The following is a 16,061-nucleotide window of genomic DNA, read 5'->3' as shown; positions in this document are numbered from 1 at the left end:
TAATGCTAAATTCCGGCTTAGTCGAGCTCACTGAAATCATCGTGGTTTTGTGTGGTGTGGTGTTTGTCACAATCTGCTGAAGTAATTCGGTCATTATTATTATCTGTTACTTTAATCGTTTCGTAAATTTTTATCATCGTGAAAAATTCAGCATTGGATATAATTCCATCACTGAGACTCTCCGATAACAACGAGGACAACTTTGAATATGCGGCTGTTGCTGTATTTAATTTATTTACGTAATCGGATAATTTTTCACTAGTGCACGATATTTTTTTTGTAATCATGTTAAGAACACCTGTGATAGTTGCAGGGGTACTAACACAGATAGTTACTGTTATTGGTGCCATCATTGTCATCGCGGATAATATTATTCCAGTGCCAGCAACTGCCGCGGATACTGAATAAACAACAACGTCAATGATAACTAACCGGCATTGATATTTTTTTATTTTTATCGTGTACATGTTGATGATGGTTTTCAACGATGACTGCCACGCACACGCCTGATTATAACTGTACTTGGATGTGCTCATTATATTTTATACAGTAAATAATTGAGGTGATTCGGCGATAAATTCCATAGCCCACCAGTATGATGTTGGCGCTGTTACTTTTTCGGATTCTAATGTAAATATTTCTTCGACATCTTTATTCATTAAAACTGTTAAGAATCCAAGAAATCTGTCGCTGGGATGTCTCCAGTCATATTCTTTAGTTAAAATTCTAAATCTTGTCTTGGAAAATATATATAACCGGTACATGCCAGTAACTGTTGCGGTAATTTTAGAGTGTTATTTTCTGGCGTCCACGTTGATGATCCTGTCCCGGTGATAAATATCATGTTTTTAATCTGCGATGGTGTTACCGTTGGCAGAATCTTAACAAAGTCGGTTCTGTTGATTATTTCAGGGAGTAATATCTTAGTTCCTTCAAATAGTTTAACGGCAGTTTTAATATCGGCGAGTTTTTTGTTAATTTCATTTATTTTTTTTAGTTGTTTCAGTGACGGTTTCATCAATTTTCTGGTATTTTCATCAGCCTGCGCAGTTGTTTCTGTGGCAGTTATATTAATCTGTCTAATAGCTTCATTAATATTTTTGATAGCAGCGGTGTTTTTAACAACTTCAGCATCATTTTCATTAATTCTTCTAGCATCTTCATTGGTTATTCTGATAACTTCCTGAAGAGCATTAAAATCACCTACGTGAGTGTTATACTCCGTTCGTTGGATTATATCGGTTAGCTTAATATTACTCGTTTGTAGTTTTCCGTGTTAATCTTGAAAAATAACAACCTTGTCAGGATCTATTCCTGATATTGCTAAAAGATTATTAAGGTCATCCTTTGTTGCGTATTTAGATAAATCAACACCAACAGGAGATTTTTTTAACATCCGCGATAACAGAGTTCTTCTGTAAATGTCAACCATTACAATAAAGATTGATTTAATTTATCAGACATATACTCATGGACAGTTTTATGATACGGTTTAGCTGATTTAGATACTGCTGCAAGAACATTAATTGCTTCACGGCCACATATTGGAGGATCGGTTAGCGTTTGCATCAGTAACGTAGAATACCACGTTGGAGTATTTAATTGCGCCACATAATTTAAAAACTCACGTGGTGGAGCTAACCCGTATGAGTCAACGTAAACGATTTCACGCGGATTAATAGCGTAAGCAACCCAGTGAGTGACAGGACCAACGCTATCATCAAGATTTATAATTCCAGTTTCATATTTGTTTGGGCGCGCTGGTAGCTGATCTTGCATAAACACCCCTCTAAAGAATCTTATTTTTAACTTTTTAGTGGAGTCAATTAAATCAAAATTTGACATCGGTGAAATACTCTGTATTTCTAAATTTTTCCATACCATGGTGGTGTTCCTGGTAATCTCAGGCCGAGTCCATACCATGGTGGTGTTCCTGGTAATCTTAAACCGCGTCCTTTCTTTTTGCCATATTTTCCTCCTAGTGCTTTTTTTTGCCGCCATTCCTGATGCTGTTCCAACAGCACCTAACGCAGCTGCCTTTGCAATAGGAGGAGCAGCTGTAGCTAACAGCGCTGGTAATGCCACTAACAGCAAGAAACCACCTGACTTTGTCATATCTTTGACCTCGCTCAGAGAAAGATCAATTTGAACACCAATATTAGCTGATTTAGCTTTGTTGAAATGTTTATGTTGTGTTTTAGTTACTGATAATTTATTTGGTCCACCTTGAATCTGACTATTTTTTAATGTTAATTTAACCCCACAGACTTTTGTGGTGTTCGATTGAAGTTTTTTCATCTGACCCGGAGTCAGAGTTACACTAACGTGATCTTATGGCATTGTTTATAATAACGTTGATTGATCTAAATTCGAATTACATTTTTTCCACAGGAGCATCAATGATTCTCATTCGGCCACTAACACCTTCAAGAAGCATAGTTTTATCGCTGAGTATAACAGCAACCGCTCTGAAATTTTTATTACCCGAGTTCACTCTGGCTTTAAAATGTATATCAACGACTGATTGTCCTAATAAATGAAGATGTTGTAATGAAAAATAATAAATCGGATAATATTTTATAAAATCTAATTGTGATATTTGTAAACCAGTATCAATATTTTGATATCGTCCCATATAACTTAACAGGCAATGATATCCATGTGCAACTGAATGAGTTTCAAAATTTGACGAGATTTCCTTAGATGGTTCTTGATGTCCGTTTATTCGCAATGATATTTCGCTGGTATTAAAATTATCAAATATCATATGACTAGATTTCTGGTTATCTAATCTATTAGTTTTTTGAAGAGCAATAAAGATGTGTCTAGATGCAGAAACACCTTGCTGTGATGCTATATGCCAGGTAAAAATACCGTTGATGACGGTAGGAGGAGTATTATCAGTGGTTGTTGTCAACCACGACATTACTGATTTACCACCTTGATCCATAAAGGATATTAGTTTTTGTTTTTCAGTGAGTGACGGTGTCATTGATGGCATCCACAGAGTAAATTTAGATAAAACCACCTTACCGTTAACATCATTATCAGCATTAGCATCAGCAAGAGCCTCTCTCCATAGAGCATCATTGCTACCTTTTCTGTAGAAAACAAATGTGTGTTTAGCTCCAAAAATAACCTTTCTAAAAGCTCTACAAAATCCAAATATATGCGATAATGGAATTGCACATGAAAAACTTCTACAAGTACCTTTTAACATACTTCTATGCGCAGTAAATCCCAGAGTATAATTTGGATTAACACTTTCTAGTGTTGAAAAATCACCAGCAGGTTGAGCTATAACTTCGGCAGGAAGATTATCAATCGCAGAAGCATTACGAGTTAATTGTACTTTAAGAAACTGCTCATGATTAGCGTGATCAGAATTGTCTTTGGTAAACATCATAGTAGGCCTGGCTGATCTAGTAAAATCATGTGAATATCTCGCTAGGCCTATATTTGTTGTAGCAACATCGACATTATCATTAATTGAATCAATTTCTTTTCCATCGATCATGTACGCGGTGCTCTTAAATAACGCCATAATGCCGTTACTGACAAATCCGACCTTAAAATTGTCACCGTACAAGGTGTTGTCGTTTTTTATAATTTCGCCCACAACCTCAATAAATGCCTCACACAGTAGAAAGTATCTGCTAGTGTCATGTACTTGTACTTCAACCCGATTACCAGTATCTGGCGTTACTGCGTCATATGAATAATATTGATAATCTCACACTGATTCATCTTTGCTCACTGGTTCATTTATGTCAAAGGCAGAGTTAGATACTTGTGAGAACATTTTTATTGTAATTGTTATCTTCTAAACCGAAGACCACTTCCTGAAAACATGCTGGTATTTGCTATTTCATTTCCTTGATTTATCAACGATGCTAATTTTTTATTTGCTGCATCATTTATTACCTTGCTGACATTGCTGGGCATCACTGCTGTACTTGGTAATGCAATAGGTTTTTTCGGCGCACTAAATTTAATATTCTGTCCTTGACAGCGCTAAATGCTTTACTTGCAGTGCTACCAATAGCAGCGGTTGCTTTATCGCGAATAAAATCCATTGCTTTCATTGATAATTGTTTTGCGATTGTCCCACCTTAGGAGTTATTCATGTGACAAAACCTTTAACGATGTCACCTAATCCGTTTCCATAGGTAACTTTGTACACAGGTAACCGCGAGTTCACCACGCGGATAGGGGTGTATCTATGATAATTTTTATGTACTATCATCTTATTTAATTATTTATCTTTAACTAATCACTGTAATCGTCAACAAGTTCATCAATTAAATTTCGATACACGCTGATATCCATGATGCCGCCACTAAAAAATCTTTAGCAGATATCAGTTGCCTCATTAATTATTTCCGGTGAGTTATTTCCAGCTCATTTTTGTCCAATAAGAAGCTCTAACCGAGATACATCATTGACAACATTGTCAGGGCAGATAGAATTATAACCGCTACCGTTAAAACCAAGAGTTTCTTTTCGTGTTCTGTATATATATTCTCTAAAACTTTTATAATCCAGATCATTAAGATCAACCCTGGTGTTTTTATGAGTAAAATATGATGCGGGAATCCAATCATGCTCGGTAATAGTATTATCGTATCTCGGTAACAGATATTTTCCTTTTTCTTTGTAATCAAATACAGCAATACGAATTAATTCATTTTTATCTTTAAGTCTTTTGAAAGTATCTTTATTAAACATTGTTGCAGCTATTACATCATGTAATGCTGATTTTTCTGGCGGAACATCAAAAGATTCTTCTGGTACATCTTGAAATATTTCTTCCTCCTGAATTAATTTTTTCAAATCCACTTCTCTAATAAAATTTTTATAATCCGGATCATTTAAATCAAATTTCTTATCTTTATAATAAATAAAATATAATGTGGTACTCCAATCAGATGGATTTATACGATCAACATATTGTGGTAGTAGATATTTATCTCTTTTATCATAATCATGTGCAGCAAGTTCAATTATTCTATTGCGATCTTTAAGGATTTTAGGAACATTTTTTAAAAATATTTCCAAAGGTATTTCATATATTGTTGATTGTTGTGGTTGAGATTCTTTAGGAGATTTTAATTGTTTAGATTTTTCTATTTCATCATTTGCAAGTTTTTTAAATTTTTTTATAATCTGGATCTTCTAGATTAAAATTTTTATTTTCAGAAGCAAAATAAACTGAAGGAATCCAATTTCCGGATTTTATTTTTTTAACATGTTCCAGTTTTAAATATTTTTCGTCATAACCAGATATAGCAATTTTAAGTACTGTATTTTTATTCCTGAAAGTATCAAGAGCTTCTTTAGTAAAAAATTGCATAGGTGGTGGTAATATTTTAGATTTTTGTTCAGGTTGTAGTGGAGGTTGTAAAGGCTGTGGTTGTTGTTCCGTTCCCGCAATAAAAGATCTATAATTGTTACTATCTTTACTTATTTGAGTAATATTTTGTCTTACTTTGTATATTAAATCATACCATTTCTCACGAGTAGGAATAACAATATTAGGTTTCAGAAATCTGTGCATATCTGAAAAAGTTCTGGCGGCAAAAAAACCAAAATCTCTGAAATCATCAGAGGTATTAAGCGCAAAATTTGTTAATTCATTTAATCCTTTAGTGCTAAATTTTTTTTCATAATAATCCTTAGATTTAAGTACAACAACAGGTGCAGCTGCAGCTTGAGGTCGAGTTTGTTCTTCAATTTGTTTTAACATTGGAAGAATACCTCACTTTTTTTACATCAGTATCTTCAATATCTCCCAGCAGAATTTTTTCAGATGTTTCTGTGGCTTTTTCGGTGGCTTTAGTTATTGGTTTAAATAATAACTCAGTTGACTCAGTAAAACCTTGTTTTGCATCTTCAATTGCTCGTATTTTTCTTTTAACTGATTCTCTCACTGGTAAATATTTTTTTATTGCTTCTAATCGTTCTCGTGCTAATCTGGTTCTATGTGATTCTCCAATATCCATGATTATTAATATATTATTGAATTTAATTTATAATGATAATATTTTTTTAATTATAAATGACAAAATATTTGGATAAAAAATCCGTTACTACCACAGTGGTAACGAGGATATATCAAATATTTATTTTCAGATTTTTCAATAATTTTTAATCATCCTAGAAGCGTTTTATTCTGGAATTCAGCCCTTCTACAAACAGAGTTTTCTGTAGAGGTTTTTTTATGGAAAATCGATTTGGTCTGTTCGCCCTACCTGCTCCTGACACTTAACTTCAACCACTGCTATCATTAGGACAAATTAATAATTACCTTTAATTATCCTTTATTGTGAAAGAATTTTCAGGTTATGGTGGAATTTGGGAAATATTCACTATTTCTGTGCATTATGCTCACAGTAGATGTTTACAATAGTCCATGGATCAAGATGAAGGTTCAAGAAGGCCTTGGTTGTGTAAGGTGCTTGTGTTACATATCACTCACACATCTCACCTCTGTTCCCTTGAGTTCAAGTCTCATTGTGACCAATGTGGGTACATGAGAAAGCTTACCAGTAGTTTCCTGTGGGTCATTGATTCTTCCCAAGTTCTACCTCTACATAAAATACTAACTGACATGTATAGTCTATCATGTGCTGAGAAATTGGTGTAAAAAATAACACAAAAATCAACTAATCATAAACACTTGCTTGCAAGATTAAGTAAAATCTATTTGAGACATGAAATTTGTAGGCATATTTGTATTTATATGTAGATGACCTGTTTAGATCTTCATGCCATTACAGAACTTTTTATACATTTGTTTTAAGCACATTTCTGAACTGTTGTACTTCAACTATTTTTATCTGCAGTCATGGCATGCCTGTTGTACAAGAATAAATCTAGTTGCATATTTTATTAGTTCTTGCAATGTATCGACATAGTTGAATGCAAACATTTTAGCATAATTATATTCAGAACCTGCAGGCCTGGGCAAATGAACTTTTTTGTTTTGTTTATGTATTTATGACTTGATTAAATTTCTGTTAGTCTTTAAGAGCATTTGCTTCATTTTTTGTCACGTTAAACTCTGGATCTGCTTGACTTTGGCAAATGAAGTTTGATTGGACTTTTGGTAGATATGTAGATGAAATGATTATCTGTGTGCCATTTAAATGAATTTTGCAAGTAATTTTTTGTGTGGTCATTTTGGACTTGGATTTATTTCATTGGCTGCATTGTGTGCATAGTATTATTTTGGTGGCTGCAGTGTGTGCATAGGGTTATAACACAGAAGTAATTTTGATAACTAGTGGGTAATATAAACTTCCATTTATGGTTAAATTCATCATATTTAAGTTGTTTTGCATTTGTTCCATTATGTTAGATATCAAACAGCTTTTATTATCACCATTCCTCCTCCACAATCAAGAACTTTGTATGATTCAATATTCTTATCAGTTACATATGTAAAAGTGTAGCTGTTTTTAAATCCATGATGCTGATAATATTAAGATTCTGAAACTTCATTTTGAACAGTAATTATTTCTTTATTTGTGTTCTAGGAAATAGTGAGAAAATGGTGGATATTCTGAAAGAGACCAAACTAGGACAGCTGCTTCAGACTCTTGAAGGAAATGTTTCCGCGGAAGAAGTTTTCAGTATGTATGCTCAAGACTTCATCTACATGGTCTATCATGTCCGGACACCTGTTCAACATAAGGTAATAATGATTTCGTAATGGACAAAATTAAAAAATTAAATGAATGTGGGTTTTTACTTTTGCTGGTTTTAATGGCAATTTTACACATTATTGGCTGAACAATGCAGAGGAAATATGAGCTAAGTACCTTACCCAATGACACACCAAGGCAGCCAAGCTCAGGTCACCAGAGGGGTATAATACCAGCAATCCTTGGATTATTAGTCCAGTGCTCTACCACATGAGCTACATTTTGTTCATTTTCTGTCCATAGCTTGAGTATTGTAAGCATTGCAAAAAATAAGAAGTAGAAATTTATCAAATGAGTCTTTATAGCATGATAATATACACCTTTTCCCCAGGAACTGACACACAGCTGAGGCAGACAACATAGACTTTCCTGTAAGCAAGGGTACAAGGGACCTTGAAAAAATGTGGAAGATGACACTGGACATAAAGAAAAATGGGAAGGGGTATAACAGTGCTGTTTCATGGCTGAATACTCATTTTATGACCACATTGAGACAGTGTCCCATGCTCATGGAATCCTAGGTGCAACACTGTTGTTATGCATTATGGCAGTACATGAAAGAAAAGTGGACATGCTGGGAATTTATTAATTTTTATATAAAAAAAATGTTTGGTGTATAAAATTTTGTGGCATGACAGAAATTATATGCATTTTCATCAAAGTACTTAATTGGATAAGAATATGTTGGGAGAAAGGAAACACTGTCTTGACTAATGGAATATTGCATTGTATCTTTACATTTTTTGTTCATAACAACCATGACATCCATTATTTTGTACTCAACAAACCTTAGTGAATTTGCAATACTTTAATGTAACTTTCTCTTGAAGGGTATATTCTATAAGTGCTTGCTTACACATCAAGTTATGCATGTCATAATACCTTGCATTACACAGTGCTAAAGACATTTATCATTTTTAAAAAGAAAGATGAAATTGTTTAGAGATTGTAATAAAATTTAGTTAATGTTGTGCACTAGACTTTGGGATTGAAAAACTATGGTTTTACTGAGTCAAGCATTCTGTATAATCAATAACCCTGTCATCATATCACTTGTATACCCACTTTGCAACTAACATAATGAAATTTTGCAAATTCTCAAGTACATAATAATGATCTACTAATTGTGCATATCATTTTCCAGATTGTTTACAGTGCTGTCAAGAACATGTCAGACTTGCCACATAAAGATGTTGAGTCCAGTATCTTGGCTAGGTTTGTCCAGATACATGAGTGTTACAGCAGAATAGTTCAAGATCTTCAGTACTTCCAGAGCATTAATCAAGTGTGGCCAGAGTGCTCTAAGGCTGTCGGCGAAATGGAAAAGGAGAATTCAGATCAGTTTGTAAGTGTTGAAATAATGCATTGAGGTAACTGTTGAGGTTCCACTGATCCATATTTTTGATGTTGGATGACCCTTGATGATAGTAGTTTCCATAATTTCTATGGTGGCATTTTTTGAGCTATTTTTTAAGTAAATCTTCAAACAGAAGTACAGATATCTTGCCAGTGTATTAGTTTTGCTTCATAACTGATTATCACATTATATTCTAAACCATCATATGAATAAAAATTTATGGATGAATAAGCCCAGGGAATGGGTGGGGGTACATGTGACAAATGTACAAAAAAATTTTGTTCAAAAGATGATTTTTTTAATTATTTTTTTTAATGTACAGAACCTGTCCGTTACAGCAGCCACCGATGGTAAAGGGCACAACTGACCATTGTACACAGGTGACCTCTGTATGCAGGTGTAGCTTTTAAGATTTGTTTTTGAATAAATTCCATGGACCAAATATCATTCTCATTTTTTATGTTATTTGTATTGTTATATGTGTTGAACACAATATATGTACATATTATTCTCTGCCAAATTAATATTCCACACAAGATTACTGTATTCTGCTCACTTTCATCAATCCTATAAATTAAATCATCACTGACTTAAAATAATTACAGAGCATCGTTTCTTTTGTGCACCATGACAAAGCACTATTTTTACTCTGATTGACAGCTTACATATGACTGTAAAACCAAAGGAATGACTTTCATTTACCAACTTCTGCAAGTTTCACTTGAAAACAATTAACTGCCTCTCTTTCAAATTTGATATATTTACAGCTTGGAATCACAGGAACAATCATTTGTATGATTTTGTGTAATTACTTCTCATCTTTAAAACAATGTTATTTCATGTACTCGCATGTAATGGCTTACACAGTTTCACTTCTAATTTTTGCATGAATCCTGTATGTACTCATCTTTAATATGTACATATCTGATTGGAGCAGTAAGTCAATTCTCAATTTTTTAATAGAGTTGTTGTATAGAGACATCACAGCTTGTAAAATTTTTACATTATATTCTGGTACATGTAATTGTAGAAGGCTGCTTGGAAGACTGGTCAGTTGACCAGATGAGCTTCATTAGAAAAGGTTATTATTATTATTGTTATTATTATTATTATCATCATCATCACAATATGCAAAAATTGAAGTTGAGAAAAAATGTAAAATTGAATATGTCTCTTCAACAAAAAGGCCAGGTTCTACATGTTACGCCCGCTATTAAAACATTACTATAAAATGTGTGACTTTAAACTCCATGTCCAAAGGTTTAGTGAACATATTACATAATTGTCTTCGTTTCATAATTATTGATCCAGTGTGTGAACAAAACAAGGGGTTTAAGAAAGATTTAGAGGACATTTTCATTTCCTGTGTAAATACAAGATATATTTCATTGAATGTTTATATAAATTTGATATTCTCAAGAGTGGCAAAGATTAAATATATCTGCTATTTAGACAGGAAATGAAATATTTGTTTTTTATTATAAACCAAACTTCATCCTGAATTGAAGCTTAGAAAATGTAATTCTTCATTAAACCACCCCCACCACCCTTTGAATAAACTCACATCACTTTCATTTGCTGATTATATATATCTATGTGAAATGGTGTGATCTAACATCAAACATGGCCACTATGACAGTCATCTTGAAAATCTTGTTATTATATGCTCATTTTTTTCCCCGTTAACTTTACATTGTTGGAATCATTCAATATTCCCCGATACTGAATACGCACGACAATACACATATAGCATGACGCAGTCACCAACACTTTTGATTTGTAAACAAATCATATACACTCGCGTAAGAGGCTCTTTACGTTGTGGTTATTTAAATTTGTTTCTGAATGATCAAAAACATGTTTCATGGACTGCAAAAAAAACCCCAGCTGTTTTGGCACATTCCACATTGATACAATGTTACGGATTTAGGTTAGCTACATTATATAAAAGACGGACGATTATGTCCTTACAAATAACATACAAGTGACAAGGACTATACTGTACTCTTTGTCTGGTGATAAGAATGGTAAAATAAAATGTACTTGCAGTTTTACATCCTGAATTTCCTCAATGTTTTTCTTAATTCTGCAAATCCGAATTACATGAGTTATGTCATAGGTTTTCAATCTGGATTACACATTTCGAAAATGTGCTCTAATTTCGATGATAAGTGCAATTGCATCCTCCTTACTGCACTCAAAATGAAATACATTAAATTCCATAGCGTCTTTTTGAAAATTGCAATTGAAAGACTTCATATTTTTCCCACATTATGATTTCAAACATTCAATGACAGAAACAGAAACACATTTGCAGACGTAAACACGCTTCTCCTGCTCCACTTCAATCTGATGTATTTCATGTATAATTTGCACAGATGAATCCAGTCCAAAATCACAAACTTTCGTCGAATCGAAACAAAATACCAAAATATATTCACTCCAGATCAAATGGAAAAGTCGTTGCAGTGTGCATTCATTCACAATATGACTGCAAATTTCAATTTTAACTAGACATGCCATTTTCTTTCGAAAGTTATGTCGACCGTGCAACTAAGTTTAAATTTATCTGCGCGGAGCTATGTGCGCATTAATAATGATGTCATTTTGTAATGTCAAATCTGTGCTTGTGTATTTAGTTTGGAATATGGCATTCATTCATTTCAGTTGTTTCTTGTAGTGTATTTTGCTTATATAATTAAACCTTAGGTAGAATAAAAAAATGAGCATATAATAAAAAGGTTACTGCATTTGTATGGGAAAATATGAACTCGTTTTGTCGGAAGGATATACTGCTCTCACAGGTTCGTGCAGTATTCATTCCGAAAACTCGTTCATATTTTCCCATACAAATGCAGTAACCTATAATTATTGCAACTCCTCCTGAATTAATGATGATATTCATATGGGCTTTCACCAAAATATTTATATTGATGTCTAGTAGGTCATAAATTAAAATGGTGTCAGTCTTACATCTAATATGGGTGCCACAATGGCTAATTGAAAAATCTTACTATTGCTAAAAAAAATATTACACATTGTTTCAACACTCCACAATTAAAAAGAAGAAATATTTATCTTTAATTCCAGGAAATTCTTTTTGGCCAGTAGAGCATCAATGCCTTAAAAGGAACTTTTTGGTTTATATTAATATATGCACATCAATTCATCACATGAATATTTTCAGTGATTTTTTGCCTTTCATACTATTGTAGCACAAGCATTCATTGCCTTTCTGAGTAGATCATCGCCAGGATTATATATGTGGCAGTCCTCATCATTGTTGATCTTAAAACTTAGGAGATGATAATATTGTTGCTGGATTCAGGTTTTCTCATGTTGTTGAGTTTAATATGTTTTTATAAGGTTCCTTCATGATGTATAGTGTCATTCTTGCCACCTTGGCACATTTTGAAATCAACTTAACAGGAATGGTATAATGCCTATTCATGTCCATAGAGCTTTATTCCAACCAAGGAAATTTCTGTGTCTATCCATTATTGAATTTTGTTGTTGTTGTTGTTCTAGGGTTTAATGCCATTTTTCAGCACAAGATAGGCTATACATGGCAGCTAGTATAACTGGTGGAGGAAGAACCCTGGAAAACCCAGGGAAGAACCACCAACCCATGAGAAGCTACTGGCAGGCTTTCCCACTACCCATGCTAGCTGAGCCTTGGACTCGAACCCACACAGAGAGAGGTGAGATGGCAGTGATCCAGAATGGTGAGTGCTTTAGACCACTCGGCCACTCAGATTTTGTGCAATATATGTTGCTTCAATGTTGGCTAAAATGACACTTAGACATCTTGACAAACTTTAAGCGCCAAAGCCAAACTGACGCTTGACCTCTTTAGTAATTTTACCATAATTCAAAAACATTTTTAATCTCAACATACTTAGAACACAGAAGCCAAACTGACCCACCATAAGAATCAGAGTGATGTTAATTGTTTAATGCTGGTTAAGCTATTTATTAACCCAGCCATAATCCATAAATGTCTTTTAGGTAAAAGTTATGATTCCATGTTTCATGTTTTAATTAACTTTTATCTAGTTACTGGATCCTGCAAGTTTGCAATAATATACTGTACATGTATTGCAGTATTATAGTTATTTTAAAATATCTGTTTATCTCTTTTCACTTAGCAAATAAAAATGGTGGCATAATGATCATTCTTCTTCCATTTTAGCAGTTATTTTAAATTATGTCAAGAGAAAATTAAATTGCTATTGATAATATTGTTTGTTCATAATTGCTGGAATAACTACAGATTAATTCTGCATATTTATATAGCATTTTTCTTTTGCATGAATATTGCTTAGAAATGATGATAATACTTGTATTTTGTACTAGATTAAATATATCATTACAGTGCTATACTATTATGGTATGATGTAATATTATTTTTCAATTTATTTCTGTAGACACTTGGTATCCTTGGATTATGCACAATGATCCAGCATCTCTGCCCACCAAATGATAACTATCTGAATGATGCTGGCAATCAACAGGAATGGCTACAGAAAATCAGCAATTTTAGGCCTGTGATCAAGAAGGGTCTGACTATGTATTCCTCAGCCAATGAATCTAAAGCTTTCACAGAGGCAAAGTATGCATAGATACATTTCCCTTTTTATGTGCCTGACATATAGTGGGAATGTATGATGTTATCCATCCATATGCCTGATCCCTATTTATTTTCTGTACATTAACTCAAATTCCCCACCATCTACCATTACCAAACATGTGGATGGTGTGGGGTCTGAGGTCAAGGTCACTATGGCTGAATGAAGAAAATGGCTTCATCCACAATTACATTAGCCTGAACCACACTTACCTGATAGCACTTGGAGCAAGGAAGAAGTCTATTGATTTCTTCATTAAAAGGTCGGAGTTAAGGTGACTATGACATCAAGAAGAATAATGGTTTTTACACATCTGTTACAATTATATGGACTCAGATTATATAACAGGAAGAAGCAAAACCAGCAAGTTTTGTAAAACTTAACAAATAATTTAAGTTTCAAAGTTTTAAAGTGAAAATTTAAGAGGAATTTAACAGTATTATGAATTAAATCCAAAAGAGCCCTAAAAGTTCTACACATGTCCAAAAGAATCAAGTGTTCCAAATGAATTACAGGTCCTCAGATGTGCTGATGTGTGAACAGTCTTGATGTATCACAATGGCATTGTCCAGAATTCCTTTAAATAAATTCACAATAATCCCAGAAGAAATTGAGATGCTGTATATGTTCTGAGATAGGCCACAAAGCCAAAGCTCATAACTCTGGTCAGTAGGACACAGGCGATGATACCATTACTGTTGTTTCCTTCAGAGGTGACAGTAGCTTCATCCCAGAATCTTGTCAACTGATAAATCCCAATGGATTTCTGGTAATGAAAAACAAATTTAGCATCTTAAGTTCTGTATGTTGTGAATGCAGCAAATCTATGTGTACATGTAATTATTCCTCTAGCAGTAAAGATGACAACACTACCAGCATATATGCCAAGAACAAGCAGACTGTAAATATTGTAAATAATACATTAAACAGGACTAAGAAATGAACTCTGCATGAGAATGGGTCCAAAGATAGCAAAAAGGATAAAAATGACAGCAATACAAACAATGTAAATGTATGTAGAAACAAAACAATGTAAATATCTGTAGAAATAGTTTGTCTCCTTGTGTACCCAAAATAGTCAATGCAATCCTGTTGATGTTATGCTTGTGAATTGGAATTTCAGGGAAAAATGTCAATATTGCTCATATAAATATTCAAGGTATCAGAGAGAAAATAGATCAAGTTAAACTCATGTTAACATCTTCAGATAACAATGCACATTTGCTTGACACATCAGAAACAAAACTGACAAAGTCAAACTGATAATTTTCTCTGCATTGATGGATTCAAAAAAACTTTTTACAGAAACAGGAAGGCAGGAGGTGGGGGACTCTTGGCATGTATAAAAAATGGTACAGTTTACAAAAGAAAGATGGATCTTGAATCTGAAAAAATCAAGATGGATTCAGATCACTCCAGAAAAACCAAACCCTATCTAGTGGGTTTCAAGTATATAGGTATCCATCAAATGCTGAATGCAATTTTGAATTTCAAATAGAGATAGTTGTAAAGGAAGAAAAAGAATTTTATATATAAGGTGACATAAATAGGGACCTCCTAAATGAACAAATAAAGAAATATTGGTTGGATTTTGTTGAACCTTTAGGGATTTCACAGTAATTGAACCCATTATAGTAACATCCAATTCAAAAACACTTACATACCATATATGCACAAATACTAAAGAAAATGTTTCAAGAATTTCTGTTCCAAAAATTGGTTTAAGTGATCATTTTGCAATTTTTCTCAAAAGAAAACATAGCCACAATTTAGGAGAAAAGAATGTTCATAAATCTATCACATACAGGTCTTTTAAAACTTTCAATAATGAAAATTTCTTTAAGGATTTAGAGCAAATTCCATAGGATACTATCACAATTTTTGATGGTACTGAAGATACTTTAAGCACTTGGTTTGATCTGTTTTTGGAAGTTGTTAATAAACATGCACCCTTGAAGACACAGAGTTGTGTATAATCATGAACCTGGCTGGGTCATCACAGAAATTTTAGATACCATGAAGAGACAAGACCACTTGAAATCTGTTGGTAATGAAGATGAATACAAAATCCGGAGAAATAAAGTAAGTAAAATGACTAAACAAGCCAAGAAACCACTACCAAAAATTCTTGATGACAAAATCAACAAAACCTCAAAAATATCTGGAAAATCTTTAAGGAATTTGGAGCAGGAAAGTAAAATAAATAAGACAGATATGTGATCCCCAATAAATGATGGAAACCCTATGTATGATCCATATGACATTGCAAATATTTTCAGTGAATTATTTGTAAACATTGCCTCCAAGATTAAAGAACATAAGTTAGACTCTGATAATTTAGAACTAAAAAGGTTTTGTTCCACAAAACTT

The 16,061-nt window shown here is 33.4% G+C and overlaps 1 protein-coding gene across 1 annotated transcript in view; it reads left to right on the top strand.

The window, feature by feature from the left end:
- Positions 1-16,061, top strand: part of LOC149786021 (E3 ubiquitin-protein ligase rnf213-alpha-like) — a 559,813-nt gene that overhangs the window by 399,103 nt on the left and 144,649 nt on the right. Inside the window, exons 48-50 of the mRNA XM_089978097.1 lie at positions 7,539-7,696; positions 8,851-9,051; positions 13,491-13,675. Of these exons, the coding sequence (XP_089834223.1) occupies positions 7,539-7,696; positions 8,851-9,051; positions 13,491-13,675 (544 nt within the window). The remainder of the gene's footprint in view (positions 1-7,538; positions 7,697-8,850; positions 9,052-13,490; positions 13,676-16,061) is intronic.

Source organism: Sinohyriopsis cumingii, chromosome 12 (assembly GCF_028554795.1).
Source record: "Sinohyriopsis cumingii isolate HCF-2022 chromosome 12, ASM2855479v2, whole genome shotgun sequence".
Classification (NCBI taxonomy): Eukaryota; Metazoa; Mollusca; class Bivalvia; order Unionida; family Unionidae; genus Sinohyriopsis; species Sinohyriopsis cumingii.
This window is presented reverse-complemented; position numbering and strand designations above follow the sequence as displayed.